The sequence below is a fragment of the Chironomus tepperi genome, unplaced genomic scaffold, assembly GCF_022539635.2.
Source record: "Chironomus tepperi strain 1889 unplaced genomic scaffold, CSIRO-AGI_Ctep_v1 contig_48, whole genome shotgun sequence".
In the NCBI taxonomy this organism is placed as follows: Eukaryota; Metazoa; Arthropoda; class Insecta; order Diptera; family Chironomidae; genus Chironomus; species Chironomus tepperi.
The window spans coordinates 1,691,397-1,711,648 of NW_027226170.1; the positions used below are offsets into that span (position 1 = coordinate 1,691,397).

A 20,252-nucleotide genomic window follows, 5' to 3' on the forward strand; every position below is an offset into this window, starting at 1 on the left:
TAAGCTTTGAATTCTAGAAAACCCATAAAAATTTGAATTCTACAAAATCGTTAAAATTTGAAACCGAAAAAAACTTTGAATTTTACAAAACCGATAAAAATTTGATAATTTCTAAACCGTTAAAATTTGAATTTTTTTCCAAAATTTTTAAATTTTTAATCTTGCAAAACCGCTAAAACTTCACAGTATTCAATACACAATTCTTCCTGACTGAGTTAAAATGCGCCTCTTCCTTACAATCAAGAATACAAAACAAGACAATATAGAGCGGATCATATGAAAGGAAAGAAAATAAAAGATTGAGAGAGAATCAATTTAATAGAAGCACACCAAAAAACATGCTTTCTGTTGCCATACATTCATCAGACAACACAAAACCTTATTCTATTCTCTCCGTGCGCATTCGCAGAGTTCTTCTGGAAAATGATTTAGGATTTTTTTTTTATTAGGACATGCTGTAAGTAAAATGCACAAACGTGAAGCGAAAAAATCAATTTCATATTAAATTTAAAAACTGCAATAATTTTCTTTTACCTTTATTACTGACAATTTCCACTATAATTTTTCATCTTTTATAAGATTTTTTTTTTTATTTTATTTATTTTCATTTGTTTCTTTTTTTGTATCATGATACACAATCATATTTATTTATTTATTTTCATCTCTTACTTGAAAAATTTGAACAGAACGAAAAAAAGTTGATTATGCCAATTATTTAATTTACTATTTAGAATGCAATTAATGGAAACAAGGCGAAAAATTTGTAAACTGTTGCTGTTTGCTCTTTTTTTTATATCTGTGAGGATGGTGGGAATTTTCACATTTTTATTTTATTGATGCTGTTTGGTCTCACATTAATGCTTGATTATTGATTTCCTTTTGAAATTCAGATATTAACTTCAAAGTCACGTGGTTATTTTTGAAACTCAATATGTGTGTCATTTGAGAATCACTTGTGCTGAATTTTGAGTTTAAAATCGCTTTTATTCGAGATCTTGACGACTTTTATGCTCAAAAAAAATTGTCAGCATAAATTTGAATTTTTATAAAACCGTTAAAATTTAAGTTCAAATTTTGAACACAGCTAAATTTAAATGTTTGAAAACCGTTAAATTTACTTTTTGTTTCACAAATTGCTGATTTGAAATCTAAAATGTCGTTAAATTAAGCAAAGGAACTCACGTGCATTTGTCGTTAATTCTAAATGGCAATTTCATGTCAATTCTTTACGTTTATGTTATTCATATAATTTATATTTAGTAAGTTAGCTTTCACAGTAGCCAAATCAATTGATTTCTATAATTATACAAAAAGTTTAATTAAAAATATGAAAAAGGAAAATCGGAGACAGACGCTGATGGACTTTTTTGTGTGTGGTTTTGGGATTAAGGGAACGGGAAAATATAGAAATCTCTTCATTTTGATGTATTTTCCTTATGATTTAGGTACGAGTTTTTTTTTTTTGTTTCATTTTTTCAATGTATTTTTTTGCTTTTTTCAAATCATTTTTCTCTTTTTTTAAGATTTTTTCAGGTTTTTTTCTGTATTTGATTAAAGAACAAGATTTTCCTCATTTATGATGCATTTTTTGCAGTCAATAATGTGTGATAAATTTCACTTTTAGTGGAATTACACGCACATATTCTCCAAAAAATTTACAATTAGTTAAATGTGTGTTTTTTCATCATTTTTTTGCTTTACTAGAATATATTTATATATTTATATTATTAATCTTAAAGTAACGACTTTACTTCACTAAGACCATTTAATTACATAAAAAGTTATGTACATAAAAAGGTGCTGTGATCCCAAAAAATCATGAAAGAAAAGAACTTTTTTATTTTTTGATTTCACTTCTCGTTCATAAAGTTTGTACGGAAAAATTCGGTTCGACTGATTTTCATTTTTTTTGGACACTGGACAGGAAGTACTATCTTGTTACAAAATTCGTCTACATGCTTGTAAGATTTAATTTTTCTAAATGCAGAGCTAGCAAGCTGATGAGTATCACTGATTTTTAATTCTCTAACGGTCATTTGGAATTCAAAAAATTTTTAGGTTGATATTCCCCTAAAACTGATTTTTTTTAACGGACATTTAAAATTTGAAAATTATGTTTCGAATAAGCCAGATTGTGCTACTTTGCAGAGCTCTGATTTAGACACGTTTTTGAAACAAATTTTAATTTTAGACAGGAAATGAAATGAAAAATTTTTTTGCTTAAAAGGATCACAATTCAAAGGAAAGTAAAAGTGAAGAAGAACGAACAGAAAAACTCACATGACGCACAATTTCCTCACTTTTGTTTTGTATCATAATAAGCAGCATTAGCAAAATAAGAAACAACAGTTAAAATGAGTTTATGTAAACATTATTTTACACCAATTTCGTTATTATTTTCAATAACAAAGTTTTCAGTTTTTCCTTCTTTTTAATTTAAAAATTTGTAAAATTTTCCTCACTAATCACTTCCATTTCTTCCTTCTTTCTTTTTAGTTTTTTTGGAATCCTAGAAATTCTTATCAATTAAATTTATTATGATTTTTTTTATTTTTTTTCTTTTCTTTTCATTTTCTATGAAATATGCATTTCAACATTACCACGACGACGACGACGATTATCAACAATTTTTTTTAGATTTTTTTTTTTCATTAATTTTTTTGTGTCTCTTATGTAAATTTTTGTTTTTAAATTCAGCGACGCATTATGAGTCATCATACATAAAACTCATTGGATATTTCTCAAAAAAAGAAAGTATGTTGGTGGTACACTTGATTTCCACGTCTAAAAAAGATTTTCCTTTCTTGATTTTTCATTACAAATATAAAATTTGTTATTTTTTTTTGTTTTCTTCTCCTTTTTTTGTGTGTATATGTGTGTGTGTGTCTGTCTGTGTTGATTAATATTATTGCAAACATCTTGGATGACAAAAAAAAATTCTCTTTTCTTAAACTTCCTTCAATCTTTTTGCTTCAAACTCTTCTTCATCAGAATATTCGTATGCTTCCTCATAATCCACCTCACGTTCACGTTTGAGACTATTATTGTTTGAATTCTGAGGACTGACAAATGAGCTGTAATGACACGTGAAAAGAAAAATTAATTCAACATCTATGTTAGATTATGTTATACTTACGCATATTGACTGTTGTATGATTGATTTCGTTCACTACCGGAATAATTATTTGAGCCTGGCGATTGGGGTGCGGATTGTAGGACAACATCGTTTAATTCTTGCGGGGAATTATCTTGAGAATTATCTGTAGATAGTAAGAATTGTCATTAATAATTTATGCTGTCATGAATTAATCAATAATTTGATAGGTCTGTAGAATGTCAAGGAAAGTAAATTTAACCTAGTTATTATCGGAAACTAGGTCAGCAAATGATTTTGTGTGACATAATTTGGGTTATATGAGATGCAAAATGAAAATTAATCTACGGATTAAAATAAACCCGAGGATTTAAAACAAGATATTACCTATGAGACTCGGCGAAACTGGAGCTGATCTTGGCATACCAAATGGTGCTCTAAAGTTTTGATTACCTCTTTGTCGTCGCTTACGAAAACTTTGATCAATCAATTTACTCTCACTCATTGGATCAATTCGCCAAAAACTTCCCTTGCCGGGCTCGTCTTGTGAGCGTGGCACTTTGATGAAGTAACGATTTAGACTGAGATTGTGACGAATACTGAACATAAAAAGGGAATACATTAGATAAGTATAGAAAGCTAAATTATGCAGGATTATATACCTATTCTGCCATCCTTTGTTAGCTCCAGTACGATAATACGGATAATTCTTAGAAATATATGAGTAGATGCCTGATAGTGTCAATTGCTTGTCCGGTGCTGCTGTGATTGATTGTACGATCAGCTGAGCATAACTATATGGTGGTTTTTCGTACTCTCCAGATGTTGAAGGCGCAGTAAATTCCTAAAAGTCATTCATCCATATTAAACTCTCACATTATAAATAAGCAATAAATATTTATGTACCTCATTAAAATTATGACTGCCATTGTTATGTTGCGAATATACATCATGATAGTTATGACGTGGACTTGTAGGGCATGAATTTGCTGCTGACATTGTACCTGTTGGTGATGGAAATGGACTTTTTATGTTCTTTAGTGCTGCTTCTTGTTCAGGTATTGAAATTTTCAATGGACGATATACGGTGTTTGTATTCTCAACAGATGTAGACTTTCCAGTTGTTTCATGTTTATGGTTTTGATCAACCAAATTCTCAAATTGTATTCGAATATTTGTACTTGGGAAACGCAATGTGCATCTACAAAAAAAAAAAATAAAACACAAAACAATAAGAAAACTTTAGTTTAAAATACGAGAAGAGTTTAATGAGGAATAAGAAGGAAATTAGAACAAGTGATTGTTGAAAAGTCATACATTCTTCACACGAGATTATCCAAATCAGTAAAAACTTTTTTTTTCCTTCATCAAAAGCGCATAAAACATTTAAAGAAAAACGGTCAAAATATATTTAAACTTATTTTTGAACTTTGAGTAAAGTTCAAAATTTTCAAATATGATTTTGCCGTTAAAATTTAAATATTTTCTGACAGTTAAAAATACTTACGAGCTGGGCAATACAGTAGGATCAGTACCCTTCCGAATAAACTGATCGTCAATGAAGACACCGTTTTTACTAGCACAGACCAAAGTGAAATCTTGTCCATCGTAATGCAAGATTAAATGTTTACGTGATACAAAACTATTTTTGCCAACATGAAAGTCGACCGATGATTTCGATGAATTGCGACCAATTTCAATGACATTTTGACTGATTAATAAGATGTTATCTTTCGATACAAGACGTCCAATAAACGATTGATATTGTTGATTAGAATTTTCTCTTTTACCAAAACTATTCATGAATGCAGGTTTTGGTGTTCGGATTCCCGTGGAAGCTTGATGACCAATTGATGACGGTAAGTATTTTTTGATACTAGGTTTATGAATAATTGTGGACGGCGGCCCATCGTCAGGAATTGTGGTCGCTATTGTCATTGTCTGGACATCCGCGCATTCAGTATCAATAACTTCACTTATAATATTGCTATCATCAAGACAATCCTCATCATACGCCTCCTCCTCCTCAATCAGATGATCTTCAACAATTTGTTCTTCCGTATCATCTGCCTCTACAGTTTGATAGTGTAAAACTATTTGAGGATTTGGCTGATCATTATGATTATTTTGATCTGCAATCTCTTGTTCCGATGAATTTTTCTGCAACATCACACGAGGCAGGTGAAAATTGTTACTGTCCGTCATATCTTTAAGTATATATTTTTTATTTCCAATTCCTTCTTATGATGCTTTTTTAGGGATGAAAATCTTCCACACTATAAATCCTTCAATTCTGGATGGATAGATAGAAAAGAAAAGATTAAGAAAATGAGAGAATGAAAGTTATGAGCAGCAGAGAGTCAGTCATACTATAATAATATTATTTTTTTGCACAACCATCAGTAGGCTGATGTTTTTATTTTCATTTATTTTTTTTCTTGTTTTTGTTGTTATTTTGTCATCGAATGGTGCTGCCTGCTATGTAAATATTTAGCCGCGCGTTGATCAAGTATGAAAAGTAAGCTTTTTGCGTCGAAAAATAAAAAGATTTCAGCACCACGTTTTTTGTGTGTTGTATATTCTTCGCAGTGCGCTTTACAATAGAACTACAATTACTTTATGTCTATTTTTCTATAATATTAAACATAAGAGACGACGAGAGATGTTGAGGAAGAGAAAATGTGTGTATAATATACACTAAAAAAAAGTTTTTTAGAAACGAACACCTCGAATAGAATTGAAATATTTTATATTGCGTAAAGCATAAGGCAGGCACAGGCAGGAAAATATTTTTGTTTTTTTCCTCTCCACTAAATACACTCCGCTCATCTCAGCAAACAAACAAATTTTCCAAAGCTTTCCCTCTTCTTATTATTACTTTTTTTTCTCCTTTCCATACTCGAACATTGTTGCTATTATTTCCATCCCTTCGATGCTTTTTTCTTTTCTTTCTTCTTCTCGTGCACAAAATCGCACAAACAGCACCAAGCAGGCAAGCACTGAGTAGTGTATATATATTTAAACATACACATAACAACAAGAAAAAAAAACATCAATCAGCTATAAACAACAGCGGAAAAAGGTCAATAAATTACAATTATTATGATTATGCCACCAAATTGCTGTTCTATTTTTCAATTTTCACCCTTTTTAAACACTTTAAGCACAGGTTCCTTTGGTTTTATAACTTTAACATCACTTCCATTAAAACTCGGATATTTTTTTTATATTATTCCATTTGACAACAGAGTGTCGAGCATAGCTTCTATACAAAACAAACTTCACATCGAGAGATATATACACGGACGGAGAAGAGAGGAAAAATGGAAGTATAAAAATAAATAAAAATGTATTTAAGTGAAAAAAAACAACGTGCTTGTATGATTTTTAATAAAATTCCGGCTTCGCGTTGCCTCAAAATCCCTACCAACTTATTTAATTAGAATCCAGCTAGTCGCTTCCAATGATATAGCAAGGCATTAGAATTAAAATGTGTTTTTATATCCTGATTTGACCCTGCAGAACTTTTTATTTATTTTTTTGTTGTTTAGGTTGTGTGTGATTTTTTTTCACGCTTTCCGATCGCTATTTTTTCCATATATTTCTAACTAATTTTACCTTCTTCCACTTCTTTGATCACTTATTAACAAGTTAAAACACTTTTTACTATAATTAAACACTCCAAATGGAATTAAAATTCAATTTTCAGTAATTCCTAATGTTTTGAATATAGATGTTTAAGGGGAACAAAAATGCGCTGAAAAAAGTTTTCAAATATTTTCTCAACCGTTATTCCCCGGTGTTTAATTCACTTCTGCATGCTTTTTTGCACGTTGAGTGCTTGTTGCAAGTTTTATAACAATTCTCATTTCACAATTTCGTGTACATTTTTGGAATAAAGTTTCAAATCTTTGAAAACTATTTGTTGTCAACTGTTTTTTGCAATTTTGAATTTTGCATTCACTGTTTTCCGAAATTTGAGATTCTAAAAAATTTCGCAATTTTTGCAACAAATTGTCATTTTTGTTCATATTACGGTATTATGCAAGATAAATGTTGTGCTATTAGGTTCTTGATCCTTTGAATATAATTTTTGTGTATTTTTTGAAGATTTTTGAAACTTTTTAAAGGCATCCAATTTCGAAAAAATTCGGAGATAAGATTCTAAAACTTAAAAACCGTTACACAATTTAAAATTTTTTTTCCGTTATTTCTGGTAAAATTAAGTTTTTATTCAATAAAACATGAATTAAAGTTATATAAAATAATATAATTTGTTTAAATTGAGTGAATTCAATTCAGCATAACAAAACCGTCAAATTAAATTTAAACATTCGAACATAAATATAAATAAAGAGAACTCAATACACGTGCATAGAAAAATATTAAAAAAAATTATTAAAAATATGAAAAAATCTAATAAACCAGGAAGTTTGCTTAGAGTTAAGCAATTCAGTGAATCTGAAAGTGATGGAGAGCAGGAAAATGATGAAGTCATTGAGAATCAAGCTGAAAATTCAGTAGAAAGCGAAGAAATGGACCAAACATCAGAAATTGAAGAAACTCCAGAGGAACCAACAACCAGCAAAGATAAAAAACAGAAAAAGACTCGAAAGAAAGGTATAATTTACATAGGAAACATCCCACAACATATGAATGTAGCAATTTGTCGAGAATTTATGGAACCGTTTGGCGAAGTTGGTCGAATATTCTTACAACCGGACAAGAAAGGAAGTAAGTTAGCCACTCTAATTTGTATAATATTTTTATTGCATTTTTGAAACTTGTTTGGTGACTTGAATCTTACCAGATCTTGTTTTAGATCCGGAAAGTGGCTTGAGTCTTACTGGATCTTTTATTATGATCAGAAACTGGACAAAAATGCGCAAAAGTTACTCTATAAGAACGAGTCCTGTTGTATTTATTTAACTAATCATTGAAATTTAATTATAGTGACAAAGAAAGCAAATAAAAAGAAGAAGAACGTAACATTCACAGAAGGTTGGGTGGAATTTGAGAAGAAGAAGGTAGCAAAATGGGTAGCACAACACATCAACAATACACCGATCACGACGAAAAAAGGATCAAAATTCTGTGATATTCTGTGGAGCATAAAGTATCTCTCAGGATTCAAATGGATTCATCTTAGTGAAAGACTGACATACGAGAGAGCTGTACAACATCAACGAAAACAAATGGCCATTAGTAAAGCTCGAAAAGAAGCCAGCTTCTTCCAAAATAATCTCGACAAGAGCGAGAGATCTGGGAAAATCAGAAAAAAGAAATCCAAGACAAGTGAATAAAAAATTGTTTATTTTACAAACTCAAAAAGGAATATTGAAGAATTGTGCCTGTATATTCCATAAATTTGTTTATTATTGCTTCTTAAGTTAGTCTCTCACATTTCAGGTAGATTCGGTTTACAGAAGTTTTAATGGGAATGTAAAGGGTGACTAGCTTGCTTTGATTTTTGAATTATTAAGTTTGTGGACGAAGATTCCTAATTAATTAAATAATTAAAGTAATTAAATTAAATTAATAATCATTAGAATCGACGCAATTAAGAATGTCAAGCAATAATTTTAATGTACGTGACAAAAGAGAGTGAGAGAAGTCTAGTCAGCCTCTCACCACTGAAGAAATTTGTCAGTTGAGTTTGTATTTTGAACGCGCGTAGACGTATTTTTCGTTTACTCTAAAACGATAAATAATGTGTTTTTATTCAACATGTAGCGGATAAAAAATTGTTTTTAGTTTATCGTCACCTTGTATCGATAGATTAAGTTAAATCACAGATGCCATAATTAACAAAAAAGTTAGAAAAACAAACATTTTTGCAATTTTTTAAGAGAGTGAAGGGAAATAAAAAAAAAGTTTGAAAAAAATTTCATCAATGTTGAGCAGGTGTGAGGCACAAAGAACGTCGATTTTGTTGTGCTGTTTGCGTTTCAACTGAAAAAAATAAGTTTTATTATCAGAAAATAATATAAAGTTTAATAAAATAGTGAAAAAGCAATTTGATTAGAAAAAAGTGGCAAGAATGTGTAAAGTGTAAGAAGTGCATTAAGGCGGAGATATTCACCACTATACTACCGAGTTATTAAGGCTATTTAAAGAAATAAAATAAAAAAAAAAAATTCTTCCTCTCTTTGAATAAAAAGAGTATATAAGGAGTCCAGTCAGTGAGCCAGCACACAAGCATAATAATAAGAAATATATATACATATATCCAGCAGATACATGAAAAACCTGTTTCTATACCTCGTAAGGTCTCTCGCGTAGTATTAAACGTTTTTTTTTCTTCTTTCATTCTTCTGGTCTTAAATAATCGAAAGCACCAACAAGAATATCAACAACAACAAACTCGCGGAATGAAATGAGACAAAAGGAATTCTTTTTTGTGTAAAGCGAGCATCCATGATATTGAAGAAGAGTTATAACATTATTCACGGTGTTTTTTTTTTTATAACGAACTTTTTTATGACGATTATTTGCTGCTGTTACTCCTTCCTTATACATTTAAAAAAAACCTATATCGCGGTCGTCTGTGTATATGTATAATTGAGGTAACTAAGCAGCACAAAAAACTATCAACAAACATACTTTATTCGAGGAATATAATAAATTTTATCAAAGCCGCTCGTTCTCATTTCTCTCCTTAATACTTTTTGTGCTATTTTTTATCGATATTAAGTACGCCGTGACACTGAATGTACAAAGTGAATTTTATGTTTTTTAAAAGCATTAGTCCTTCTCAATGTCATTAAAAGTGAGCTGTTACATAAAAAAGTGATTTATTAAGAAAATAGTAAAGAAGGACAAACAAGCAAATTATTAGTCCTGCTGATAAGGCAGAAGTGGAAAGGAAATTAATAAATTATAATAATAATGAAAGTAACAGTTTGTTTTGGTTCTGTTCGTGTCGTTGTGCCATGCGGAAATGGCGACTTATTGGTTCGAGATCTCATCATAGAATCAATTCGTCGTTACAAAAAAGCTACAGGAAAGGTAAGCAAAGATACTTCTTATTTGATTCTTAATTAAGTCTCATTGACTATCCGATTACGACCAACAAAAAAATGTATAAAAATTCATTTTTGTGGTCATTGCGGTCTCTTGGATGTACTTTCTGTTTTCTAACTTGCTTCTGTCTGTTGTCGGTTGCTTCTTCCTCCCCTGAATAACGAATATTTTGATGATTATGCTGCCGTAACCTTGAGAGCTTTAACATTGTCCAAAAAAAATTATTTTTGTGAAGCAGCGACGACAAATGGACAATAAAACGTAGAAAAAAAAATATCATCAAGATTGTTTATGATGATTATTGCTGCTTTTGTTTTGTTACCACCACAGTAAAGCAGAAGAAGATCTGAAGCATAACAATTTTGATTTATTTACCTTCCCGGCATATTCATATTACATCATTGTATAATGCCTAGGGCTAAAGACGGGAAGTAATCTTGCCCTTTTTCTCCATACTTGAGGGATTTTTTCATGCAACCCAATTGATGACTCATTTCCCCCTTTCCACACATTATTATTTTTAACTATAAATGCATCGAGTTGTGTAGCAATGGAAACAGCAACAATAAAAGATAATTAAACGTATGCCAAGAATTAATTTTTTTATTTTTGGTTGCATGCCAACGCCAATAAACTGATGATGAAGTTACAAGGTGTGCTAAAAATAAAGGAGGTATTATGTCGATGAATAGGTTTTCTAATCAACCTCGATTACACAGAAATACTCATAACAGACGTATGTCTGTTGACATATTTGTTGGAAAAAAAACTGTTCGATAAACGACCCAGCTGACATTATAAATCATACATACCTAATGCTATAATGAAGGTATGGACGAACAGAAATGGAAATAAAATGTTTTAGTGCATCGATTATGCAATGGTTATTGATTATGCGTATAAAACATTAATAATTTAGTCATTCAACATGCAATGTCGTAAACCCCTAAACATCATTTTAATTCTAATTCCACCTTTTGCCCTTCTCTGTACATACCTAGCTCTATACCTAATTTTAGAATTGACATGCATTTTCTTGCTTCTGACTCGTACACAATTACAAATTTACACGCAAGAATATATAAAATTTATAAGACATTGACATTGATTTTGCGTCTGCTTTGCTGACTATTTTCTCTCATCGTGAATGTCCGATGCGTGTGTGCAAAAACAAAATGTAGAATTTGTATTATTATATTCCGTCAATTTGAAAATTATACTTTAGGTTGAATTCATTTCAATGCTTATACTTTCTATTATGAATTTTTTGTTAGTAGACAATTTGCGGTGTCTTATTTCCGCTTTTTAACTTATTACTGTTCCAAATAATGTTCCATTTATGGCTTAAATTGAATTTTATCAAAATTTCTACGAATTCTTCAGTGTTTTGAAGCAGAGTTGAGTTTTTTGTAGATCTGGGAGAGTTTCGAGGCTTAGTACGATTCATAGCTTCATATCCAAATAGATTCCTTGTAGAACTACACTAAAATCCCAAAACTTCCGTCAAAACAATCAAAAATTCCAACTCTGCAATCAAAAAATCAAAGCATACTCAACTAATCCTTCGAAAATCCATTTTCCAATTAAATTCTATTCACAGAATGAAGTTCTCGACATCAAGTATTGAAATTTGATATTTTTATTTCAACGAGGATTGAAGAATGAGAAATTGTAAATCCATTGAGCTTTAAACATGGATTATGGATTGAAATCCTTATTGATTCCACAATAATGTGAAGCCATCAAACTTTTTATTGTACTTTTCACGAATAAGTCAAAAATATAAAAATAAAATCTGAGTCATTGACATCCATATAGTGAGACGACAATGTTGAAAACGCGATTTAGTGATTTACCAGTGCGGAAACCTTTTTATATTTTTCTTCGAGCGACATTTCATTACTTTACATTTGGAATTTGAAGAAGTTTAAAAGACTTTATTTCATTTCTTAAACAGAAATGCTTTATTTTCTGGAAATATAATAATGAGTGATATCCGATTTCAAATTTCCTTTTACTTTATACTACAACATCATTAAGTGTATGTTTCACCCAAATAGCTTAGCTTGTTGTTATGTTAAACATGAAAACATATCCTTTATGATGGCTTGAATCGTCGTTATGATTTCATCATCTACATTTACTCTTTATACTGCTGATGCATGCAAGATGTGTGAAACGATGATGTTAAAGAGAAGAGACATAGCAAAAGAGAGAAAGAGACTTGAATGCCCGCATGAATATCTTCACGAAATATCAAATGTTTGCACGCACAAGACAGTCTTCCTTCGTTGAATTTGAGACTTATATTGAAATACATCTTTTGAGCTGCTTTTTGAGGGATGTTGGACTGTTTGGTTATCTGGTTTGTCTATTTATGTGGTTATGTTATAGTCTGAGACGTAAATATCACGTAGGTTCTTAGAATTTGAATGTTTCTGGTTCCTAAACTAATTCTGTTTGACTTCACCGTCAACAATACCTCATTTGCATAGTAAACATGTAATTTTCCCATATAAAATGAGTCATAATTGCTATAACGTTCATTTGAGATTTGAATAATATTTATTATACATAGTTGAAACCCCTTTTTCATACAAACTTTCAGTCTGTTTTTGGACTCCGAAGAATAAACATCATTTTAAAATCCGCAAGGAATTCTTAATTACATTTACACCCAACCGCAATTATAAAAACACCAACTCATTCATAAATAATTTGCAACACGATTAGATAGCTACTGTTACAGGCAATAATTCCCTGGCCAATAGCATAAACTCATAATGTGTATAAAGATTCCTGAATATTGTGAAAACATTTTCAATTCCTGTTTGTAAAAGGAATTGCATATCCACTGACTCATTGATTATGTGCGCCTAGCTCATTCATCTTAAAAATATTTCTCATTTATGTCGCCCTGCAATAATTGTTTTCTTTTCTTAAAGATAAACAAGAGAAAGAAAGAGAAGTTCTTTAGAAAGGAAATGAGAGAAGAAGAAGAAAAATTGTCAAAGTAACTCCGAAGTTCATTGGAGCATTTCGAGAAATTGTAGACTTTAAGTTTCATGAGAATTTCGATTCACTTTTAGTGCATTTATGGAGAATTAATTTTCCATTCTTTCCGTATCGATAGTCACGTTTCTTGTAAAAACGAAACAATACTAAAAATAATAATCCGTATCAGTTTGTCCCACTGACATTAAATTAATACCTTAATAAACCAGTCGAGTTTCATTCATTCGATAATGAATACTTGATTGTAATTTTTTTAATAAATTTAATTCGAAACGACTATTTTTCGAACATGCTGCGGTAATCAGAGACTAAAGCTCGCTATGGAGTCTCGTGATGAAGTTGAAAAATTGTGAAATATCATTAAAATTATTAATTTAGGCATACTTAGTTTAGTAATGATCATTATAAAAATACTAAAGATATTCATTCGGTACGAAAGTGAAAATGACATTGCCAAAGATTACACACATTTATGTCCAGTAACTCTCAAACTGTATACCATGGCACATTAGCACGTCTAAAGAGATTCTTAGGAACATGTCAAATATGATTACTGTGCCTTAAAGTCAATAAAGTTTAACCAACACTGAATTGTGCCAACAATTTACAAAACCAGTTTAATCACCAAACACAAGATTGACTGATTTCAGAATGAAAATTTCCGTTAAAATTATAATTTAACGGAAATTAAGGAATTCGCAATCAAGCAAAATTACAGTCGAAAAAAATTTGTCGTCGTGAAATGGAACTAAAAAGTAATTACTTTTAAAGAGAAAATTGAAATCGAACATGACCATTGTGAACTCTTGAACAAGAGTCAGCAACTAAAATGACTCATATTTCGATATGCAGTTTTACAGACTTTCTGGTTTTTTGGATCAAATTTTTTTTTTCTTTATTTAGTCATACTAAGTGCCTTTAAGTGAGCCGCACAAAACACTTGTTGACTTATTTTTATCTCCTCCCTCGATAAATATTCTAACGGACTATCTTTTTCCATTACACATATCTAATGTGTATTTTGTAACTACTTAGTGTATATACACTTAATATTCAAAACATGTCAAAAACATTTAGAAGCTGCTACTGCTGATGATGTTTATTTTCATATATTTTTGAATACAATGTGCTTTTATTTCTTACTTAATCTTGTTATCGAGCTGAAATCACGAACCACTTTACTGTGTTTATGAAAAAAATGGATAATTAATTTAATGAATAGTCGACCGACAATTTTTTTGTGTTTCTCAGTTCTTTCTTTATTATGACTAGCGTAGAAAATTCACTTTTAAGGTTAGTAGTTTTGGGTACTAGATGCAGTGGGTTGTGCATTTTGGGTATGTGGCTGGTAAATGAGGTAGAGATTGGTACTAACATACAAAGAGCATGATCTCGTTTAAAGTTCGTCGGAAGTTGGATCTGTCTTTAGATAAATTCTGCCAGTTACTAATTTCCAGCACTTTTTCATCGTTGCTCACACAGTTAGATAGGTTACTCACTTTAAATATACCAAATGAGCATGCTATAAGAGCTATAAGCTATAAGCTATAAGAGCATAGGCAATCTCCTACCTTTCTCTGCTCTTGAGAGCACGTTCTTTACATGCTAGGGTGACCATAATCTTGAAACTGTCAATTCAACTTATTTGCTAACAAAACTGTCCATCAGTCAGGTATGACAGGTTGAATATTTCATAAGATTGTGAAATATCCATGACTTTGTGTCTATGCGGATGCTATACATACATCATTACATTTATCAAGATCTAGTATGAATGATTCACCTAATAACTATCCAAATGCGCTCTTGTCTTACTCACTCATTAGTTCCAATAGTTTAATTTTATGCCTTTTCTTTTACGCGTCTTCTTATGATGTACCGCGCGATTTCGAAAAAACAAAAATCAGACTCGCTTCTAATGAAAATGCGTGAAAAACACCTTCAAGTTCTTTCATCATTCTTTGTTGCCTTTTCTGAAATTTATGTGGAAAAGATTCTCATGCTTTAATATGATAATGTTGATGTTGATGATGATGAAATCGCAAGTGCTTGGGTTCTGGCAATTCGACAAAATTTAATGATCTATGAAAAAAGCAGCAGTAGAGAATTTAAGCTTAATGGCAATCTGCATGTAAAGTGTTTCTGGCCTTATATATTCTTTAATTAATAATAATGTGTGTACATGTACAGTTAATCAGTGAGCCATATGATTAACACAGTGGTGTCTGTTCTGTCGTCATAACCTTTCAATGCCATTTATGGATATGTCTTTAAAATCTATTCAAATAGTTGTTTTCATTGATCCACAAAAAGCTATAAAATGGTTTCAAAAATGAAGAAAAAAATCAAATAATTGTGCGAGAAGAATTAACAAGCAAATTATGAATGCGCAATTTTATAGAGAAATATGTGATCGTAGGCAGTGCTTAACAATTTGTATTTTTTGGGGTTTCCGATAGTTCGCTTCCTTTTCTGTCAAGAGAAACTTTTTTAGTTTTCGTTTTGTATGACAAAAATAGAAAAAAGTGATAAGCATGTGATGGATTACGTGAAATTATTAACACATTTGTCTGACAGCTGATTAAAGTTTTCATGTGTCTTAGTCCAGGTCGATAATTAGAATCGCAAAACAAAGTTCAATAGTCTCCGATAGTTCTCTAACACGAAACCTCTAATTCTCTTTGTATTTACACATTGTATTTTTTCTATAAATATTTCTCTCCCCTCAAGCAATCTGGCTCCTCGACAAGTTGTTCTGATCGTTTTTACTATTTATGGCATTAGACTATGTCTGCATTAAAAACATTTTTTTCGTTGAGTAATCACATAAAAAGTACCATTGAACTCATTTCCTTCTTATCATACTTGAAAACAAATAATTACGCCTAGGCGTTTATTGAGCGAAGTGAATCAACGACAACGTTTGCCTTAATCAAAAAATATAAAAGTAGTGTGAAGCTTGTTGTGTATGACTAACAATATTTATCTACTGATATACACGTAGAAATTTCATAACGAGTAAGAAGAATTGTAATCATGTGAGTTCACCCTCCCTAGTGCTTAACTGTATACACATTTCTACACACATTTTTTTTTTGCCTTCCCTCAAACGTACCGGCAGATGCTCAACGATACACATAGAACAGTAGTTGGACGACCGTTAAACAATTTTGCATGAATGTCTTTTTTTATTTGTATTGGTGAATTGTTGATACTTTTATTTCTTCCTTCTTCTCTGAATGGATCTTGTTGATGCTGCTCGTTGATCTTCTTTATTTCAAAGCCAAAACATATGCTTAACATATTTCCGATATCTTTTTAATTTTTCTTCTTCTTTTCCTCTTTTTTTTTGGAACTAAATTTTTAAATCCACTTTCATAAGTTTCATCTTTCTCTTGCTGGTTTCTTTGTGTGTAAGATTTCCAGCAGTGCTGATTTTACTATTTGCAATACTATTATTTCAATAGTTTAAAAATTTATTTACATTTTCAAGTTTCCTTGAATTCTGAATTTCACAAATTGAAGGGATAGAAACTACGAAAGGGGTTATCAACTACGAAGCTGCTAAGATTATTCAAATATAAAATAAACGTTAATGTATTGCTGTTATAAAAACGTAATAAATCGTATTTTTTGCTTCAATTATTAATTGTTAGTTCATCAACCTAAGAACAAACGTTTTTCCCACAAAAACTTCATTTGAATAGCTCAATTTAAGTTACTTGTAGCAATAAATGGCTTGATGTGTGTTTTGGAAGTTGTTTGATGTTGAATTATAGCAACTCATTATACTGAATTTAGATCTAGTGTTGCTGTACTTAATAAAAATTACATAAAGTCTCAAGTACAATGCTGTCAAGCATCTGTTTCACAAAAAAACGTGCCAAAAAAATGATCCAAAATATTTATGCAAGTATACATAACAGCGAAAAAAATATTGAAGCAGAAGATAATGATGGACGATCAACGTAATTTCATGAGACAATGTACTCCTCGCTCATTCATAATACTCAGGTATCTTTTTTTTTCATTCTCCTCAACATGGTGATGTGTGTCGCAATTTTATATATATATTTATTTTGAGTGAATAAAAGAGCAACAATGGATCTACATTTGCGCTCATAAAAAATGTATGTTCGTTCATATATGAAAGTGAAATGTAATTGCATAATGTAACACATTATATTTAAAAAAGGTTTCCTTCTTCTTCATGTCCATATCTTGTTGAAAAATTGCGTTCTTTAATAGCAATGCAAACTGTCTAGTTGACCCAACCCTATAAAAAAAGTATGAAACAAAAGTGAAAATCAGTTGCAATTGCCACGTTAACATTATTTTATTTCTTGCATAAAATTCGTGATGCGATCTTATCATGGAACTAAATCTTAATTGTAACGTTTATTGAAATTTCCCATGAAAATGTACGCCTCTATTTTCTGGACTAATATTCAAAGGGGGTCTGTAAATAAATATCATATGGTCACAATCTGGCTATTGTTATCGAATGATTTGTATTCACAAGCCATTTGCATATTATTTTATTTTATTTTGCGCGCGCTAATTGTTATTTGATTTCTTTATTAACACATTCAGGAGGGGCTCGTTAGTCTTCATCACCTTGTTGTATAATTAAATGTAAGATGACATTGGACTTCATCTAGGGTTATGTTTAGTTTACATTAATGAGCAACATTAAATGATCTTTTTGATGTTTACATTTGTCGCGGAGAGTCAGCGACGTTTTGAACATGCCTTTGCTTGCTTTGTTAATGAGGTACTATTCCTTCTCAATATACATATGAATATACTCTATAGTTCTCCTAATTTGGTGTTTTGCTGTGACTTGTAGCCCGGATTGGGTATATTATTAGGGTTCGGGCAATGACTCCATACCTACCGCTTCAGGCTGTACCTTTAGTTCGTTCAAGAGTGCTAGTCTGCAATTTCTAGACAGACCCGAATCGCCGTGCTGTCAAATATTTACATATGAGTCGATTTGACGGGATTTGAGAACCTTCGAATCTCATCTTGATCGTATTACAGTTGAAGAATCCAATCCGGTCACTTGAGTACCTTCCTTAATTTGACAACATCCCATACAGATTCAACCATTAAAGTCAATTAGAGTTAAAGATGAATTAAAATCACTTGTTCAAATTTGACAATTTTACCGCCTAATTCCAAGCAATATTCGTAGGTGCTAGCTTAGGCATTTCCGAAACAACTGTTAAAACACCCATACTTCTCATCAAACCTAAAAATTACAGTGAATCATTCAATTTTATTGTAATTAGAGATAAGACTCATTTTACGTCAATAAAGTATCATATTCGTCAACCTTAATCTTCATCTAGCTAGCTTGATAGCCATATCTATAAGATTATTCTACAAGTCATCTAACTTAACGAGATAGACAACTCCATTACATAGTTAATTGCTGCCATGTGTCATTAAATTTCAGTACGTACATTACATGTGAAATATTATTTATTCATTAAGCTACAGATACAGCAGTAGCAATAGAGATATAGAGAACAAAAAAGAATGATGTGTATATAACCTGAAGGAGTAGAATAATGACATAAGTGACACAAGTGGGTAATCAAAAACGCAACAATGATGGAAGGGCTGAAGAACGTGAGCTATGAGAGATGAAAAGCCAAGAGCATTTATGAGATGATTTATAAGCAAACAATGAGAAATTGCCACCGGTTACACTACATATTAAATTCTCTTTTGTGATGTGCTTAGTGCTCTCATTCCATGAAGAATTGAATGTGTTCATATACTTAAGATAAAGATTTAAATTAATAAACCTCTTCGTCGTCTTCATCTCTTGTGTTGTGCTGTGTATTATTAAATGTTCTACATTAAAAAAGTGACTTCAAAAATTCATTTCTTTCCATCGTCGACTTTGTAGTAATGTTAATGTATGCAAAAATATGTAAAATGATTTCCACCAAGGCACTGAAACAGAAAAAAAAATCGTTTTCTTCAAGGATTTCTCGCCAAGCGATAAAGTTTAGCCGCTTTTTTTTGTAGTATTTTATTTTATTCTGGTTAATGCGCAATATCTTATGAAATTTAAAAAAATAAATAACTCAAAAATACGGTGGCGACATTAATTTCTCGATACGAGATGTAGAGGAGTTGTAGAAAATTAAATGCTGGACAATTTGTCATTTTATATTTAATTAAGCGTCAAAATCACTTTGATGATTCACTATTCAAATTAAAAATGGTCGTTAAATTCTCGCAATATGCTCATTAATTATTTATTCATAATATAATGTTATAATCCTCCTGATTTAACATGCAAATGCTCCATGAATTATTTGAATAATTCTTGAATTAATGAAAGTGAAATGTTTGTTGTTCTCTTTTATTTACTTTTTTGTTAGTCAATAACGCAATGGCAATTGACGAAAATAGCTCATGAATTGTTTTATTTTGATGGAAAAAAATGAGCACAAAGCATAAGCACAAGCAGTGAAATCTTTTCTTTATGATCTCACTATTTTGATAGAAAGAAATCTTTTATAGATTATTCACTAAATTGGGATCGAAAATGAAAGTCTTTGAGACGAATCAGAAACTGTTAATAGTCACTTAGCTTCTTTTTTTGGGAAAATTCGTAATAAAATTCTTTCATTTTGGGCATTTTGTTTGATTTTGTTTTGACTAGGATGTTAAATTGTTTTGGAGATAGCTCATGCCACTCCAAAATAGGCATTGCTATAATTTTCTTGCTTTTAACTTCCTTAATTAAGCTAAATTTGCGGAAAAAAGTCTTTAAGTGGACGTTTTGAAATATTTAAAAACGATAAATTAAGTTTAAATTTAAAAAAGTCGTTAAAAATTGCCAAAAAAAATATTGCGTTTCCGTTCATAACTTTCTTACGTCTCGCAAGTAACTCCAATCTCTTCATAACACAAAGTGATCAAGAGAATGTGTTTATTATTATAGATGGTATTTATATTTTCGGAAATCTCTTCTCACTTTGATTGCAGACTGTGTTAAACGTTTAATAAGTGGAATCAATAATTGAGGATTTTTAATTTCGGTAGATTCCAATTGAAAATGAATGGGAAAGAAAGATGCAGCGTGATTACCGATTTT

At 30.8% G+C, this 20,252-nt stretch overlaps 3 protein-coding genes across 7 annotated transcripts in view; 2 read left to right on the forward strand and 1 right to left on the reverse strand.

Annotated features, from left to right (window-relative positions):
* Positions 1-913: 913 nt before the first annotated feature.
* On the reverse strand, positions 914-6,866 carry FoxK (forkhead box K). Of its 4 annotated transcripts, none has more exons than XM_070652176.1 (8): positions 6,190-6,677; positions 5,973-6,093; positions 4,602-5,387; positions 4,001-4,295; positions 3,757-3,938; positions 3,482-3,693; positions 3,137-3,260; positions 914-3,074 (listed from the first exon to the last, which is right to left on the reverse strand). In XM_070652176.1, exons 3-8 carry the CDS (start codon positions 5,297-5,299, stop codon positions 2,948-2,950), a joined length of 1,638 nt encoding a protein of 545 aa, XP_070508277.1. In that variant the 5' UTR covers positions 5,300-5,387; positions 5,973-6,093; positions 6,190-6,677; the 3' UTR covers positions 914-2,947. The 4 variants fall into 4 exon arrangements, with proteins under 4 accessions (XP_070508277.1, XP_070508260.1, XP_070508253.1 ...); XM_070652159.1 differs by having other exon boundaries at positions 5,465-6,093; XM_070652152.1 differs by lacking the exons at positions 5,973-6,093; positions 6,190-6,677 and adding an exon at positions 6,713-6,866.
* Positions 6,867-7,445: 579 nt separating this feature from the next.
* On the forward strand, positions 7,446-8,439 carry LOC139099948 (activator of basal transcription 1-like). The gene is made up of 2 exons (XM_070652491.1): positions 7,446-7,828; positions 8,048-8,439. The coding sequence occupies exons 1-2, from the start codon at positions 7,501-7,503 to the stop codon at positions 8,395-8,397; spliced, it is 678 nt and encodes a 225-aa protein (XP_070508592.1). The 5' UTR covers positions 7,446-7,500; the 3' UTR covers positions 8,398-8,439.
* Positions 8,440-8,755: 316 nt separating this feature from the next.
* The window catches only part of baz (par-3 family cell polarity regulator), a 39,602-nt gene continuing 28,105 nt past the window's right edge, over positions 8,756-20,252 (forward strand). For both annotated transcript variants that reach the window (XM_070652557.1, XM_070652561.1), the window contains exon 1: positions 8,756-10,102. In XM_070652557.1, coding sequence (XP_070508658.1) covers positions 9,983-10,102 — 120 coding nt within the window. In that variant the 5' untranslated portion in view covers positions 8,756-9,982. The remainder of the gene's footprint in view (positions 10,103-20,252) is intronic.

Bases quoted from the DNA above. Each gene is read 5' to 3' on its own strand.
- FoxK (XM_070652152.1), bottom strand. From the start codon at position 5,299: ATGACGGACAGTAACAATTTTCACCTGCCTCGTGTGATGTTGCAGAAA. The intron at 4,296-4,601 runs GTAAGTATTTTT...TTTTTTTTGTAG, and splicing joins CCTACTGTATTGCCCAGCTC to ATGCACATTGCGTTTCCCAA. The intron at 3,939-4,000 runs GTACATAAATAT...AATGACTTTTAG, and splicing joins GCAGTCATAATTTTAATGAG to GAATTTACTGCGCCTTCAAC.
- LOC139099948 (XM_070652491.1), top strand. From the start codon at position 7,501: ATGAAAAAATCTAATAAACCAGGAAGTTTGCTTAGAGTTAAGCAATTC. The intron at 7,829-8,047 runs GTAAGTTAGCCA...ATTTAATTATAG, and splicing joins ACAACCGGACAAGAAAGGAA to TGACAAAGAAAGCAAATAAA.